Source organism: Clupea harengus, chromosome 15 (assembly GCF_900700415.2).
Source record: "Clupea harengus chromosome 15, Ch_v2.0.2, whole genome shotgun sequence".
Lineage (NCBI taxonomy): Eukaryota > Metazoa > Chordata > Actinopteri > Clupeiformes > Clupeidae > Clupea > Clupea harengus.
Genome location: NC_045166.1, coordinates 1,010,612 through 1,027,105, shown reverse-complemented (window position 1 = coordinate 1,027,105; position 16,494 = coordinate 1,010,612). Strand labels below are relative to the sequence as shown.

The 16,494-nt window shown below is 46.1% G+C and overlaps 1 protein-coding gene across 4 annotated transcripts in view; it reads left to right on the top strand.

The window, feature by feature from the left end:
* Window positions 1-16,056, top strand: part of LOC105897001 (rho guanine nucleotide exchange factor TIAM2) — a 44,434-nt gene extending 28,378 nt beyond the window's left edge. For all 4 annotated transcript variants that reach the window (XM_031581455.2, XM_031581453.2, XM_031581456.2 and 1 more), the window contains 17 exons: window positions 1,937-2,104; window positions 2,773-2,877; window positions 3,265-3,343; window positions 3,484-3,573; window positions 4,026-4,265; window positions 5,678-5,787; window positions 8,943-9,131; window positions 9,699-9,767; window positions 9,920-10,045; window positions 10,385-10,493; window positions 11,051-11,230; window positions 12,288-12,406; window positions 13,000-13,108; window positions 13,229-13,287; window positions 13,386-13,488; window positions 14,098-14,185; window positions 14,673-16,056. In XM_031581455.2, coding sequence (XP_031437315.1) covers window positions 1,937-2,104; window positions 2,773-2,877; window positions 3,265-3,343; window positions 3,484-3,573; window positions 4,026-4,265; window positions 5,678-5,787; window positions 8,943-9,131; window positions 9,699-9,767; window positions 9,920-10,045; window positions 10,385-10,493; window positions 11,051-11,230; window positions 12,288-12,406; window positions 13,000-13,108; window positions 13,229-13,287; window positions 13,386-13,488; window positions 14,098-14,185; window positions 14,673-15,249 — 2,520 coding nt within the window. In that variant the 3' untranslated portion in view covers window positions 15,250-16,056. The remainder of the gene's footprint in view (window positions 1-1,936; window positions 2,105-2,772; window positions 2,878-3,264; window positions 3,344-3,483; window positions 3,574-4,025; window positions 4,266-5,677; window positions 5,788-8,942; window positions 9,132-9,698; window positions 9,768-9,919; window positions 10,046-10,384; window positions 10,494-11,050; window positions 11,231-12,287; window positions 12,407-12,999; window positions 13,109-13,228; window positions 13,288-13,385; window positions 13,489-14,097; window positions 14,186-14,672) is intronic.
* Window positions 16,057-16,494: the final 438 nt, after the last annotated feature.

Below are 16,494 nucleotides of genomic sequence, written 5' to 3'. Positions count from 1 at the left end.
TCTGCGCCGATCTGGATCAGAATAGTATCAAACGCGGGCGGCCTGGGCACATCCTTTCTAATTACGATGCAAAGATAGAGCGAAGGAGGGCTGTTTTTAGGACAGATTTTTTGGGTGACTCTTCGTGTGTCAGTATGTTTGCTGTGGGTATTTGTGGCACATTTTTGTGAGTCATTCCGCCAAGTCATCTCAGCTCTATTTTAGGGTTTAGTCGTCCTCCATCCTCTTACGGTGTGTCTGGTACCAATTTGAGTGGATCTTCCATTTGGGTGGAAGCGGAGGACATGGGTGGATGTGTGTGTGTGTGTGTGTGTGTGTGTGTGTGGTGGGTGAGTGAGTGTGTATGCTGTGTTTATGGAGGAGCGTATGTCATCGCAGCACGTTTTCAGTAAAGTCTTAATAGCTCACCCAGGGAGATATTTTCAGGGAGCTATTTTCTTTACACTCACAGAGAGTTTAAATCCTGCCATGAATGGGCAGATTAAAAGATGAAATCCCACTGACAAAACATCTCACACCTGCTTGCCACCACTGGCCATTTTGCTTTTGTCTCGGAGTCTGCCCAGCACACACCATTCAAACTTTCCCAAAAAGTTTGAGAGCAAATCCTGTTTGACGGCCATCCCCCATTCTTAGCCTGTCTCCGTGGCTACTCACCGCCATGGGGGTCATTGTTCTGTTGTCAGCAGGCCTCTCCAGACCTCTCCAGGCCCTCGAGAGCAAGGGCAGGGGCAGGGAGGAGAGAGAGAGGGGTTGGGGTGGGGGCAGGGGCAGGGAGGAGAGAGAGAGGGGTTGGGGTGGGGGCAGGGGCAGGGAGGAGAGAGAAAGGGGTTGGGGTGGGGGCAGGGGCAGGGAGGAGAGAGAGAGGGGTTGGGGTGGGGGCAGGGGCAGGGAGGAGAGAGAGAGGGGTTGGGGTGGGGGCGTAGGTGGGGGTGTTTCTGGCTGTGTGCACGGGGCAGGACTTGCACAGCTGTCACAACAACCTGCTGATATGTTGACACTGCACTGAACAAACAGGCAGGTCTGTGGACAGCATGCAAGGAAGGTGTCTAATGAATGTGTGTGCGTGTGTGTGTGTGTGTGTGTGTGTGTGTGTGTGTGTGTGTGTGTGTGTGTGTGTGTGTGTGTGTGTGTGTGTGTGTGTGTGTGTGTGTGTGTGTGTGTGAAGGTGAATGTGTGAGTGTGTGTGTGTGTGTGTGTGTGTGTGTGTGTGTGTGTGTGTGAAGGTGAATGTGTGAGTGTGTGTGTCAGTGTGTCTGTGAGTGTGTGTGTCTGTGTCTGTGTCTGTGTGTCTGGGTCTGTGTCTGTGTCTGTGTCTGTGTCTGTGTGTGTGTGTCTGTGTGTGTGTGTGTGTGTGTGTGTGTGTCTGTGTGCGTGTCTGCGTTTGTGTGTGTGTGTCAGTGTGTTTTGGAGGGCATGGTATTTCACCATGATTCCTTTGTCACTTAACTACGATCCTCATCCTTGGCTGCCTGGGAAGGATAGAGGAGGATGTGTTCATTTACCCTCTAGAGCATGAATACACTTAGGAATCTATGTGTTCATTTACCCTCTAGAGCATCAATACACTTAGGAATCTATGTGTTCATTTACCCTATAGAACATGAATAGACTTAGGAATCTATGTGTTCATTTACCCTATAGAACATGAATCCCCCACTTATGAATCCCCCATTTAGCATATATTTAGCAATGAGGTACTGCAGCTGTATGATTCTGTACAACCATGACCATATAGAATTATTTCAACTTTTTTATGAGAACCATACTGATCAAAATAATTATGAAACTCTGACTATAATCAAGAAAGTCTGTAATGCTGTCTTGATTTTATTATGTTACATCATGTTATTTTCTATGAAGTTAAACTTTTTTATCTTCAGGTTCTAAACTCTTTTTTTTCCCATATGTTTGTTTTGACTTCCTCCCCCTCCAGAGGCTGGACAGCTTTGCCAAACTCCATTCAATTGCGCCCCCTGAAGGCAGCCCATGGGACAGCAGTCTGGAGAGCCTGGTGTGCGTGTACATGCCCGACGGCCACGTGGTCACCGTGAACATCAAACAGGACTCCCTGGTGGCCGACGTTCTTTCCCAGGCCTGCAAGGTACGTCCTGCGTCAGCCCTCCAGAGGCTCCATCCAGCCAGGAAACACCCAAGCCTCCGCAGCCCCTCCGTGTCCGTCAGCGCTCCGCCCCTCAAAGCTCTGCCTCCCGCGGCCCTTTAAAATATAGATGTTGTGGAAGTCAGGAAAAGAGAGATCATGGTGGCTGTAGGGCTTCTCATCTAGCTGCGTAATTGGTTTCCCATCCTCAATTATTAATAAGTTCTTCCTCTCTGGTTTTGCCGCTCATCTGAAACTGATTACTCCCAATCTCTGTTCTTTAAGATTTTACAGCACTGCGGTCAGCAGTTTCTACTTAGTCTAAGTTGAGTTAGTGGTTGTAATAACCGATTCATTCAGCTGTGATACTCAGTGTATTGGAGCCACAGGTGGAAGTGTTCAGGTGCAAGCACTGGGGTTGTTTTTGTACTACGCAGGCAGTGAGCCAGCTAATAACACTCATTAGTTCCAGTTCATTCAGAAATTCATTAGATTCCCATAAAACATTGAGGGGAATTTATGCTCTCCAAACACTGATTACTCACCTGTGGATGGTTAATGTAGCTTTTGACTGTAAATACAAAATGGCTCTAGTCTCAGCTGATCCTGTTATTACGATGAATTGTATGCAATTGTAGTATCTGACCAGTAGCCCTGCTGGTTTGTTGCAGGGGCGTCAGCTGGAGCCGTGCCTGTTTGGCCTGCGAGTGAAGAGGCGTGTGGGGGAGGACGTGCAGGTTCACACAGCCTCCTCCACTGATGCACTGAAAGACCTGGTGAGTCCTGAGCTACAGAATACTGTGTCAGAAAGTCCATAGAAATGAATGTATTTTGTGTTTCAGTTTCTGAACTTACAAATATCAATATGCTTAAAATGTCACCGTGTCACCTGTGCTGTCATTTGTTTCATATTTGTCTGGAAGAGCTGGCAATAAACAGGATTTTTAAAAATCTTTTATTACTTGATATAGAGTATTCCTGATGGCCTGTCAGCCAGGCAAATAAAGTCAATATGATATTTTGTTATAACCTGTCTAACAGAATGCCATAGTAGCAGATATTGCTATTATTTGTGTGGCTATGTTGGACTAAAATGGGTCTGGCCTATTTACTTATCTGCTCTCTCTCTCTCTCTCTCTCTCTCTCTCTCTCTCTCTGTTCAGGTGTATGAGGAGCTGGAGGTGTTCCCCCTCAGCGTGTTCACAAGACACCTGTCCCGTGCGGACGCCTCCTCTGACTTTGGTGAGTAAAACACCATGTGTACACCAAACACCAAAATGTACACATTCAAGACTGATGTTGTTGCTTATGTGTACTGATGTGAACTATTTATTGATCAGCTTTTCTTATTTAATCAATGGTAAAACTCTTTCTTTCTGTAGGTTTTGCTGTGACAGGCCATGTGGATGGACTTGGGCGAAGCCACATTTACATTAGTGAGGTGCACACAGAGGGCCTAGCTTTCTCAGAAGGTATCTGTCTGTTGATGGTCATGTTATAATGTGTCTCAGAAGGTATATGACTGTTGATGGTCATGTTATAATGTGACTCAGAAGGTATATGACTGTTGATGGTCATGTTATGATGTGTCTCAGAAGGTATATGACTGTTGATGGTCATGTTATAATGTGTCTCAGAAGGTATCTGTCTGTTGATGGTCATGTTATGATGTGTCTAATTGTTGCAATAAAGACTGTAAAAACCTGTAAAAGAAAAACATGAATTAGCTGTGATGTTCAGTTGTTTGTTTAATTTGTGTTGATAATATTAGCTGTGTAATGAGATGGATGTTTATCACATGGGGTTACTATGGTGGATTGTCAGCTGTCGAGTGAATAATTGTCTTTAGTTTATATGAATTGTATGTTGAGAATGTTGGGGGGTAAATTCATGTGTATGTCTCTCTCTCTCCGTTCTTCTGCAGGTCTGCGAGCTGGGGATGAGATTCTGGTTCTGAACGGGACGAGCGTGACCTCGTTGGACCTGGGTCTGATGCAGGCCTACTTCAGTCAGCAGAGCGTCAGTCTGGTGGTGTGGCGAGAGGAGGCCGTCTCAGATGACCAGAGCTCCCTCTGGCCTGACTGTGACTCCAGCGAGTCCCACCGACCCGTCCCACCCCCAGAACAAGTCCACCACATGGAGCACTTCCCCCCCTGGTCTTCAGGTAATACACTACCACTCGAACAGACTTCATTGCCCACCCACCCTGCATTTATTTACAAGACAAGGGTTTTAACTTTTGTAATTATACCAGTGGTCTAAACAGTAAAGCTCCCAGCTCTAATTCCCTTTTTGTAATCCTAACCTGTGTTTATTAACACATCCTAATAAATCCACAGGAAAATCCACACAAAACACTTCCTGTTGCATTGTACTTCTGCAAGACAATTGCCGAAAATATAACGAAAATGTGATTTGTGTAATGACAGCTGCTGTTATTTCAACCAACCATTAGGGGGCGCTCTGTGTTTATGTCATTCATTCGATTCATTCAGTCATTGACACCCTGATATTCTGGGCTTGGCTAGAAGCACTGATGTAAATGAGGTGTGGACATGTAGCCCTGGTTAGAGATGACATCGGAATGACACCCCTGCTGCTGTGGTTATGAAAACTGTCCTGACAGCTGAGGTGTGTGTCAACTCCTCTGTCGGCAGGGTCAATCATATCACTTTAGCCCAGAAATATACACAGGTATTTATAGATCCCTAGAGTGCCTGCTAGCAGAAGGCTGGGTGCAAATGGCTTGAGGGAATGTTGCCGAGACTTCACTGAAATACTAATATTGCTAATGCTAATATTGTGTGTATGTCACAAATTAATTTCACTGGTTTGTTTGATACTGATTATGGATGAATCATTTGTTTGGTTTTATTTAGTTGGAGTATTTTATTCAGACGTTCCAGATGTGTGTGTGTGTGTAGAACAATTTCTGTTCACTTTTAAAGTCAAGTTTGGTTGAGTTATTTATTGAATCCATTTGATTTGAAACAGATTGGTTACGTTTAGCGGAGGCTTGAACTTGTACATTTAGTCTAGGCTGGATTTATTATGTCTAAATCCAACCCAAACGATAATAGAGGCATGTTGTGGAGGTGTTCTGTGGTGTGCTGCCAGCGGTCGTGTGGATAAACAGCCTGGCTATTTCAGCCTCTCTGCAGGCTGGCCTGTTACTAAAATCAGACCAATGCAGGTTGACACCAGTCAGGTACAGTTAACTGGCAGCCAAGCCTAAAGCAGCTCTTCTCCCCCAGAGACGCCTCCATTCTTTGATTTGGTCTTTCGCTGTCTCTTTGATTTTCAGTTCCCCCCTCTCTCAGTAAAACTGCTTTGTGTTTGGCACTATATACACTAAGGAGTTGCCACTAAAACCTCTCTCTCTCTCTCTCTCTCTCTCTCTTTCTCTCTATCTGTCTGTCTCACGCTCACTTGTTCTGTCTCTCGCCTCATCTCTCATCATTTCTCTCTTTCTTTTCATCTGTCTATCTGTCTATCTGTCTGTCTCTCTCTCTCTCTCTCTCTCTCTCTCTCTCTCTCTCTCTCTCTCTATCTCTATTTTTTCTTTCACTCTCTCAGATTCACCTCCAGCTCAGGAAGTTCCAGAAGGCTCCATAGCAGCAGGTTCTGGTTCTGAGGACGGAACTCTGCAGAATGTTCCCTCTGATGATTCTGAGCCTCACAGGACGGTAAGACAGAGCTCCTCTGTGTTCTTCTTTCCCCCCCTGCAGTTCCCCGGCACTCTTAACTCCACTCGATTCTATTAGCATTCAGAATCCCAGCAGCCAGATCATCATTGTCTTTGATCAAGTCAACGGAGTTTAACAAAGCAGGAATACATGCAAGCTGGCTGAGGTGAACTGGCTGTCCAGGCCCATGTCAAAACACTGAGATGATTTGCTTTTGTGTTATAATAACACTGTCTGAGCAAGCAAGGATGAGGAACACTGGATGATGAACCTAATACTCCTTTAACGAGAGAGCGGGGAAGCAATTCATTCAAATCAAACAAAGGCAGTAATTCAAGTGAAGGGAAAATGAGAGTTTAAGAACGCTTCTATATATTCCTTCATTGGTTCCAATGACCTCATCTAAGCCTGGGCTGTGTGGGATACAAGCAAACTGAAATCCTCAGGGCTGATTTGTGGACTGGCAGCAATCTAAGTACAGCACAGGAGTGTGTGTGTTTGTGTGTGTGTGTGTGTGTGTGTGTGTGTGTGTGTGTGTGTGTGTGTGTGTGTGTGTGTGTGTGTGTGTGTGTGTGTGTGTGTGGCTGCGAGACAGAGCTTGCTGTTTGCGTGTGCAGGCGTAAAGGTGTGTGTAGGTGAGCTGGATTACCAGGCATCGCTATGAGGTCACGGTGTGAGTGCACAGGGCCCAATGCAGCAAGGCAGCCTGGACGGGCTCCAGAGTGTGCTTCCCAAAACCACACACACACACACACACACACACACACACACACACACACACACTCGTGGCTCATGCCACTGACAGTAGAAATCTTCTGGCTCGTAGTTTGTGCGCTTCTAGCCAGATCCGCTTCAGACTTCAAAAACGGCAGCAGTTGTCGTGGTGACCACCCGCAGGACACCTCATGAATCTCCACTGAGCCCATGAGGAGACGTGGCCAGATGACTCAGAGGAGGAGGGGGGGGGGGGGGGGGGGGGGGGGTTGAAAAGCAGCACGCACCACCAAAAAACATAATTTTCTCTTCACCACTTAAAGTCTTTAATTCATAGCCTTGACTTTACTTTCACTGGAAATCCCTCCACACTCCCAGCCCACCCCAGCCCTCAGCCCTGCTGCCATCCACCCAGACACGTCCTGGGCTGCAGTAGCCTACCTGTCAGCAGATGGACCCACTTAAGCAGCAGCTTATCCTGGCTTACGCCCTGTACAGGAACTGCTGTGTGGAAAACACATAAGGGATTTCAGTGGCTGGGTGGATGTGGCATGTTGTGGCTGTTTTGGTGGCATGTAGCGCCGGTTACCGGTGATTTTTTGGGGGGGGAGAGGTTCGACGGGGCGCTGTCTGGTCATGTGCTGGTTGCGTTGGCTGCAGCGGGGAGAGGACCTGAGGGAGGACTTCTCCGAGACGTTCCGGCTGGCCTCTCTCACACAGACGCTGAAGGAAAGGCTAGCCGGGCTGCTGGATGAGATAGCGTCCTGTTTGGTCTGTGAGCAGGCCCCCGACGGGATCGTTCTGCTGGTACGAGTGTGTGTGTGTGTGTGTGTGTGTGTGTGTGTGTGTGTGTGTGTGTGTGTGTGTGTGTGTGTGTGTGTGTGTGTGTTTATGTGTCTGTGGATTTGTGTGTTTACTACCCTTGAAGTCAGCGGGCTGGTTGTTTTGGTCTCTGCTGGGTTATTGGCTCTGCTGTTGTTTAATACTTTCCACTCATTACCGTGACCTCACTGCACCACTTCCACAATCATGTCTTACCCCACACGCATGCAATCGCAAACACACACACACAAGCACACACACTCTGATGACACCACGTTGTTTTTAGAAACAGAAAGATGACCGGATGCAGCGTCCGAAGACCATTAATGCGTGATCAAGGATTAGCATCATTAGCATTATTAGCATCATCCAGCAGTGCTTTATAGCCACCCTCCCGTGTACTGTAGACTCCAGAGCTGCAGCTCGATGCAGCACAATACTCCTGACCGAGAGAATCCATCAGTTTGTCAGCACTATATTATGTCTTGACAGAACATATTATGATGATAAATGGCTCAAGGCCTCTCCAGGGAGTCTGCGTACACCTCCCACAGCAGGCCTGGCCATGTGTGGAACAGAGATAAAAAACTCCCCTTTGCTAAATCTGCATAGCCTTTGTTCACAGTTTTGGAAAGGTTTTTTTGTCAATATTATTTGTCAGGTTAGATGTCATTCTAATGAGAGTATGTGTCTTCAAAGACTAATCTACAGTATTTGTGGGCATAGGTGAAATAACCCAGGGTGGAATTGGCTCACTTGAAATTCTGAAAGCATGTGATGACTGGGCTCTGATGCATTGGAGCGTGACAATGGCTATTAGTTCCTCAGTTGCACTTTATTCCTCTGCATCAGCTTTTGTGTGTGTGAGAGTTTAGGGAGGGGTGTTTGTGTTTGTGCGTGTGTGTGTAAGAGAGAGAGCGAGAGTAAGAGAGAGAAAGAGAAAGAGAGAGAGAGTGGGAGAGTGAGAGAGAGAGAGAAAGAGAAAGAAAGAAAGAGAGAGAGAGAGTGGGAGAGTGAGAGAGAGAAAGAGAAAGAAAGAGAGAGCGAGAGAGAGAGAGAGAGAGAGAGTGGGAGTGTGAGAGAGAGAGAGTAAGAGAGAGAGAGTAAGAGAGAGAGAAAGAAAGAAAGAGAGAGAGAGAGAGTCCACATGGAAATGCATGTGTGCCTGTGGATGCCTGCACTCATCCCTGTATGACTGTATGGTTTTTGTTTGTGTCCAACTTCATGGAAGGATTAAAGCCAGCCTAAATGACACCCAGCCCTGGCAACCCTTTGATCTGAGCTATTTACCAACAGTGATCTAATCTCACTCATCCCTATTCACCATGGAAACGATACTCCAAACTACCTGTCCACTCCAAACTATCTGTGTCCACTCCAAACTACCTGTGTCCAGTCATAATGACCTGTGTCCAGTGCCAAACTTCCTCCAGTGCTAGTGCAGGATGCTATATAGCCATTTTACAAGATGAGGTATAATGGGGTTTTTAAAAGGTGGATTTAAAACTCCCTAACAGACTTGTACCTGTGCCCGCTCTCTCTGTCTCTCTCTACCCCTCCCTCTCTCCCTTTCTCTCTCTCTCCCTCTCTCTCCCTCTCTCTCCCCCTGTCCGTCACAGAGTGCAGAGAATGTGAACACATTATACCAGACCTTCCCAGAGGGCTCTGCGCTGGAGCCTGAGGGCCACAGGAACCCTTACTGCAGTGACCCCGCCCCTCCGAGGCCATGTCCCCGCCACATGTCAATCACAGAGAGGCTCCGCAAGGTCATCCAGGAACTGGTGGACACGGAAAAGTCATACGTAAAGGTATGATGGGATGTGTTTTTTCTACTGGTTGAAATGTTTCATTTTGCGTTCGGTCGCACATAAAGAAGTCCTGTGAGGAGGACATTTTGAGAGGTCATTTCCATTTGTTAACTGTGAATCCTGTGATTAATAGTGGAGTTAAGAGAGGTTTTGTGTCAAATGAATTTGACGAATCTAGTGGGCCTCAAGCAGAGCGCAGAGCATGTGGGCCTTCATTTCTCACCTGTTAAATACGTAATTATGTGTTTAGAGTCAGGTTCATTATCAGTTTGCAGTGTTTGTGCTATTGGAGTTACACCATAAGCAGAACACAGGAAGGTCAGATGCTTATTAGAAATTCAGGATGTTTTAAATATGCCAGAGGATCCCTCAATTAAAAAGATCTCCTTTGTCAAGTTAAGTTAAGAAGAATCTCACTACATACCATGCTGGGAGCTTTACCTGTGAGGATTGTTCTATGCTTACGAGTATTGCTATCTTGTGACCGTCAGTGGTCCTGAATGTGTTGGGCAAAAAGATTAAGGTGGGACCCCGTGGACTAAGTACTGAATCACTTCTGTTATTCAGGACCTGGGCTGTCTGTTTGAGATTTACCTGAAGCCCTTGCAGAGTGAGACTTTCCTCACCCAGGACGAGGTGAGTGACCATGACCTCCTCTTGCCCACAGCAGCACCTTTTATTATAGTTCTTAGTGGAAAATAGTCTCTGAAAACGGAAACGGACATTACACCACGTTTGTCTTTGTCTGTTTGTGACCCTCCTCCGCCTCTCTCTCCTCCCGCCACTAGATGGAGTCTCTGTTTGGCAGCCTGCCTGAGATGCTGGACTTCCAGAGGGTGTTCCTGCACACGCTGGAGGAGCGCATCGCCTCCTCGCCCGACTTCAGCATCCTGGAGACTCCTGAGCAGTTTAAGGTGAGGCAGACCCTCTGAACAGTCTACCCAGTTTAACACATTCAGCAGAACTACAAGTGATCTCCAGTGCGTATTTTGCAATATGTAGCAAATTATGTAAGTGCAAATGATTCACACGTTCACCTACACACACACACACACACGCACACACACACACACACACACACACACGTACACCGTGCTCTATGTAGTTTTTAGATAAAGGTGTTACAAAATAAATACATAAACAGTCTAAGCCCACAACATCAACAACAACAAGAACATAACTCACAGTCCCTGCTCTATCATCAGTAATATACTTTTAGTAACCAGATATTTGTGTTATTTGTCTGAATATAGAAGCTGCTCTTCTCTCTGGGAGGATCTTTCCTGTACTACGCTGACCACTTCAAGCTGTACAGTGGCTTCTGTGCCAACCACATCAAGGTCCAGAAAGTCCTGGAGCGAGGTGAGCATCCCACGCCACATTAGCACAAGCGCCCAGTATCTGTCCAAAGGGAAACATGTGGATTCACTGATTGCAAATCTTTCAGAAAATAATCTTTCTAATCAGGGGGGTTAATTAGAGGAGAGAAGCAATTGAGATATACTCTCTTCAATATATATTCTCTCTTCCTTTCAAGAATAGTTGATTAAGGAGAGAGGCGTTAGTAAAAAAAATGGCAAAAACCTTTTTGTGAATGTTTGATTTTTGCCTGGCTTATTCTAGCTGCCTGTGTCTGATGTACTCGCTCAACTACTCTTAGGCTATACTTTCTCATCACACTCCTGGTGCGGCGCCTCTCTCCCCTTACATAACCAGGCTCTGAGCTTCTACCTACCCATGCTACAGCCCCTGTGATCTCAGGAGAACAGCTCTGTTTCAGCTCACTAAGAAAACAAAGCAGGATGCTGCCAAAAGCACTCTCTCCCTCTTTTATCTTCTTATGGTAACTTATTATTCATCACCTCATCTCCCCCCTCTCTCTCTCTCTCTCTCTCTCTCTCTCTCTCTCTCTTTCTCAGCAAAGACAGATCAGGCGTTCAAGGAGTTCCTTGAGGCGAGGAACCCCACCAAGCAGCACTCCTCCAGCCTGGAGTCGTACCTCATCAAGCCTGTGCAGCGAGTGCTCAAGTACCCACTGCTCCTGCGAGAGCTGGTGTCCCTCACCGACGCCGAGAGCGAGGAGCACAGCCATCTCACAGGTAGCGCCAGGACACACACACACACACACACACACACACACACACACCTCACCGACGCCGAGAGCGAAGAGCACAGCCATCTCACAGGTAGCGCCAGGACACACACACACACACACACACACACACACCTCACCGACGCCGAGAGCGAAGAGCACAGCCATCTCACAGGTAGCGCCAGGACACACACGCAATCACACACACACACACACACACACACACACACACACACACACACACACTCACACACACACCGATACACGCACACACACACATACACCTCACCGATGCCGAGAGCGAGGAGCACAGCCATCTCACAGGTAGCGCCAGGACACAAACGCAATCACAAACACACACGCACACACACACACACTTACAGAAACACACACACACTTACACAGACGTACACACACTTACACAAACACACACATACACATTGTAATTGCTCTGAATGCACACACAACACATAATCATAAAGCCATGAAATCACCAATAACTTTTCTCATGAGAGCTGGTTAGAGTATTGCTACACATTATCATCCAAGGATATGCTCAAATCAAAAACACACACACTTACACATATATGAAATACACAAACAGGACCTGTGTATGCACATACAAACCCGTGTAAAGTACACAAGTACACACATACAGAAAACAAATACACACAGTAGTTCTGACATACAGGTCTGACTGCACACACACACACACAAACACATAATCATAGCCATGATGGGCAGAGCCATGAAATCACCCATAAACATGAATATGCAATTATGCACACATGCACAGACAGGAACACATGCATTATTACACAGAGCTGTGTACATAGACTACCACACTGTCACTCATACATGAAGAAAAAACATTATATAAAGCATATGGTGCTCTCTCTACAAAACGAGTGTAGTCCGCTATTTTACGCTGGGATTAATAGTATACTGACTACATCAGTATACTACACACTACACACTCATACTACACACTTAGCGCTCTACTGGCTGACTGGTAATCATGTTAGGATGGTGTCTCCCTGTTGACTCCCCTGTTCTTGGCACAGAGGCCCTTCGAGCCATGGAGAAGGTGGCGAGCCACATCAACGAGATGCAGAAGATCTATGAGGACTACGGCACTGTGTTCGACCAACTGGTAGCGGAGCAGAGCAGCCGAGAGAAGGAGGTATGACAGCCCCAAACACTTCAAATGATTGGTTGTTATAATAAGCACCGGCTCAAGGCGCCACAGAGGGTTATGTTCATAAAAGGCACATCTTCGGAAAATGTATGTGATCTTATAGAGCTTGGCTCATGAATATATAGCTGAAACGATCAGTCTCTGCTAGCTGCGGCAGCAATCATTCTAGTACTACTTCTACTACTATCTCCAGACATGATGGAGGATTCACAGTTTCTTAAAGTGTCTCTCAAAGCCCACGGTGCTCTAAGCTGAGTTGATGTGCTGCCGCACCAGAACTAGGTCGTTTCCAGCCTGATTAGGCTGAATAATTAGTGTCTAATGTTTTGTAAGTCGCTGGACAAAAAGCGTCTGCCAAATACCTTCACTATACTATATAACTACAGTCACTTTGGGAAAACCACAGAGGATAGCAGTGATGAAAGTTAACAAAAGGCAGTGGGTGGCTCATCAACATGTTTTGGCTGAAGCCAGGTGTCTCTTTTACAGACTGAAATGCATTATGCTTGCATGAAGTATGCATGGCAGTAGGGCCGTGATAAAACTGTGGTGTTTGTGTGGATGTTGTTCCGTCTCAGGTTACTGAAATCTCTATGGGGGAGTTCCTGCTTCACTCCTCGGTCCTGTGGCTGAACCCTCTTCCCTCTCTGGGTCGCATGAGGAAGGATCCGGAGCTCACCCTCTTCCGTGAGTATTGCCTGATGGGTCTTTGGGGGGGACCTGACCTTAACTGAAGAATTCATGATTTATTTTTAAAAAAAACAAGTTGTTGAACAACACCACTTACTCCTTACTTCTTCTCCTCAGTCTTCAAGAGGGCGGCCATTTTGGTGTACCGCGAGAGCACCAAGCTCAAGAAGAGAATGGTGAGTCTCAAAGAAATGACCTCTTTTTTTTCTTGCTTTCAAAATGTCTGCTTCCGATTAATGGCTAACGCGAGCGTTTGTGTTTTGTCTTCATTCAGACTGCGTCCCGTTCAGCTTACTCTCAGGGAGACATGGATCCCTTCAAGTTCCGCTGGCTCATCCCTGTATCCGCACTGCAAGTCCGCTTGGGAAACACAGCAGGTTGGTGCAGCTAACCCTCATCTAACTCCCCATCTCCGTTTGAATCATTTTATTTAATATAATATTCTCTTTGCTGCTCAACCTTCATCATATGCCACAACTCAGAACAGAACAGAACACCATCTAACTTCCCAAGCCATACTGTCCTCTAAAGGAACTTCTTATAGATTTAGAAAGGTTAATGTATCGCAATAGTACTGAACCGTGCCACACACACACCTCTAAATACAAAGAAGACAGTGTGTCCTTTGAAACACCGATGCTCCTGCCAGAGAATTGCACGCAGTGTGTGTCTCCTCTCGCTGAATTCATTATGTATGTCTTGGCCCGCCGCTAGGCCTAGAGAAGGCTGTTTTTGTTTTCTCTCTTAGACACATTTCCATTCACTCATCTTATTACTCAAAAGGTAGAATTAGAATTTATACAAGTCCTTCCAGGCATAATGTGCTGTATGTTTGAGAAATATACCATACACAAAATGGAACAAAAATGATTTCCAGCATGGTCATCAATTTCACAGCACACAGTGCTTGCTGAATCTTTTATAACTCACAGACACAATGTTGTACTCTGTAGACTATGTTGACAACCCATGCCTCTCCCTGACAGGCTCAGACAACCCCTGCATCTGGGAGCTGGTCCACACCAAGTCGGAGGTGGAGGGGAGACCAGAGACCGTGTTCCAGCTGTGCAGTAGGTAAGAATCCCAACATAGCCCAATGGCTACAGTCACGATGGTATGCCTGATCCACTGGTGTGTTTCTGTATTGAATCCCAACATAGGCCAATGGCTAGAGTCACGATGGTATGCCTGATCCACTGGTGTGTTTCTGTATTGAATCCCAACATAGCCCAATGGCAACAGTCACGATGGTATGCCTGATCCTCTGGTCTGTTTCTGTATTGAAGGAGAAAACTCAGTGTTAGAAGAAAAAAAAAACATTGACTACCCATCTTGTTTATCCTTTTAGAAACTGTTTTATTTAATAGACAGCTCTGATTCCGCTCCAAAATCTGCATGATGGTGTAAATTGAATTAAGCAAGAGTGCCGGAGGAGGTCGAAATAGATTCGAATAATTTGACTAATTTCATGCAAAATAGTTTGTTATCACAGGTTTTACATACATTTCTAAAACACCACTAATCCCAACATCACTATTTTTCCCTGATCGTCTCCCCCTAGTGGTTTGGAGAGCAAAGCCAACGTGGTGAAGACCATCCGGTCGATGCTGAGGGAGAATGCCAAACGGACGGTCCCCGACGAGAGAAGCTGCAGAGACCATCTGGTCACCTTCAGGAGACCCCAGCCGGCTCCCCCGGCTCAGATGGGGCCCTGGTTACCACGGCAACTGCCTCCCCCGAACGGTCTCAGACCCAGTCCGCTGGACCTGGATGGAGACTGCCACTCTGAGCCCCCCCTGCCCAGCCGCCCCAGGGACTACCCCAGCCATCGGAGCCTCCAGCTGGACAAGCGGGCCCGGCTCCACTCCCTCACCAGCGCCCTGGAGGCCCAGCTCCAGAGGCTGAGCTTCGGCGAGGAGGCGGCCTACGGCGGGGAGGGCGGCAGACTGAAGAGGGCGGTTGAGCACCACCAGGGCGGCCAAGGCACTGTGGGCCTGGTGGACTCTCAGAGCTCCATGGATCTCAACTCTCTGCTGGCCAGAGACTTCAGTGTTCAGAGCCTGGCCTCCGTGGTCAACGAGGACTGCTTCTACGACGCCGTCATGGGCATCCAGAAAGCTGCGATACCCACCCTGTAGGAAGGACTAAACCAGCGGCAGGTCAAGAGACAACCTTGAAGAGCAGAGGATTCTGGACAAGTGTGGTTGAATGTGCTGTTTCCATGGTGACGGAGCTTTGAATGGACCGAATGTCGAAAGTTGAAATGCTCACAGGAGTTTAAGCCTTAATTTGTAGCTGAACGTAAGAATACCTTGAAAGCCATCATGCTGTAGCAGAAGAAAGATGGAGATGTATGTAAGTTGATATATGATCTGCTCCTTCAACAGAAGCTTGAGTGTTTAGACTCCATCAGCACTATGCAGTATATCCATAGAACCTATAGAGTTCACTGCATTTCCTGCTTTGTGGCCTTGTTTTCTAAGCACTAAGACCATTTGCCTCTGTCAACTGACATTCTCCCTTTTGCTTGTACATTTTAGCTTTTTTCGACAAAGGCAATTTTAGTTTAAAACTCGAATTGCTTGATTGAAAAAAAAACGTAATGGATATTCAAAGATTCACAAAGATGCACAAATGACTATTTTGTCTAAATTATATTTGTATATTTCCTATTCTTTTTAGTATTATGTTTGTGATTTACATTTATAAGAACTTCTTTATCTAAGTGGCATGCTTTTGTTTAAGTTCAAAAAATGTCCTAGATGTCTTTAGCTTTGAGGTAATTGCGGTATTATTTTTCAAGTATTATTGTCAAGATGTTTTCAGTTTCACTCAAACTTGGCTGAAGTGTAATTTATTTGTAATATATTCTTGATTCTTTATGTACGCATTTCTTGGCATTGTACAGATAAAGTGTAATATTTAATAAATGCTGTCTTATATAATCACTGTGTTTTCATATTCAAAAAAAGAATACTGCGAATATAATGTAAATAATGACATAATTTGTTTTGTGTGCCCTCATAAGAAAGTATGTCAGAGAGATATTTTAGAGAGTGTCTAGAGGCTCTCTGCTCTGTACTACATCCAAGATGCTGGGAGTACTGATTTTATAAATCAAGGCACCAAATGTACTGTCAGCCTGCAGATTGCTGATTCTCTTGAATGTAAAGGAGTGTTTTCAGCCTTAAGAAAGCACACTGTGTGTGTGTGTGTGTGTGTGTGTGTGTGTATATATGTGTGTGTGTGTGTGTGTGTGTGTGTGTGTGTGTGTGTGTGCGTTTGAAAATGGTTGACTGACAGGTCCCCAGGGCCCATCAAATCTCCACCAACCAAGTTGTAGCTGAATGTAGGCAGAAGAAAGACAACACAGCTCTCCAATG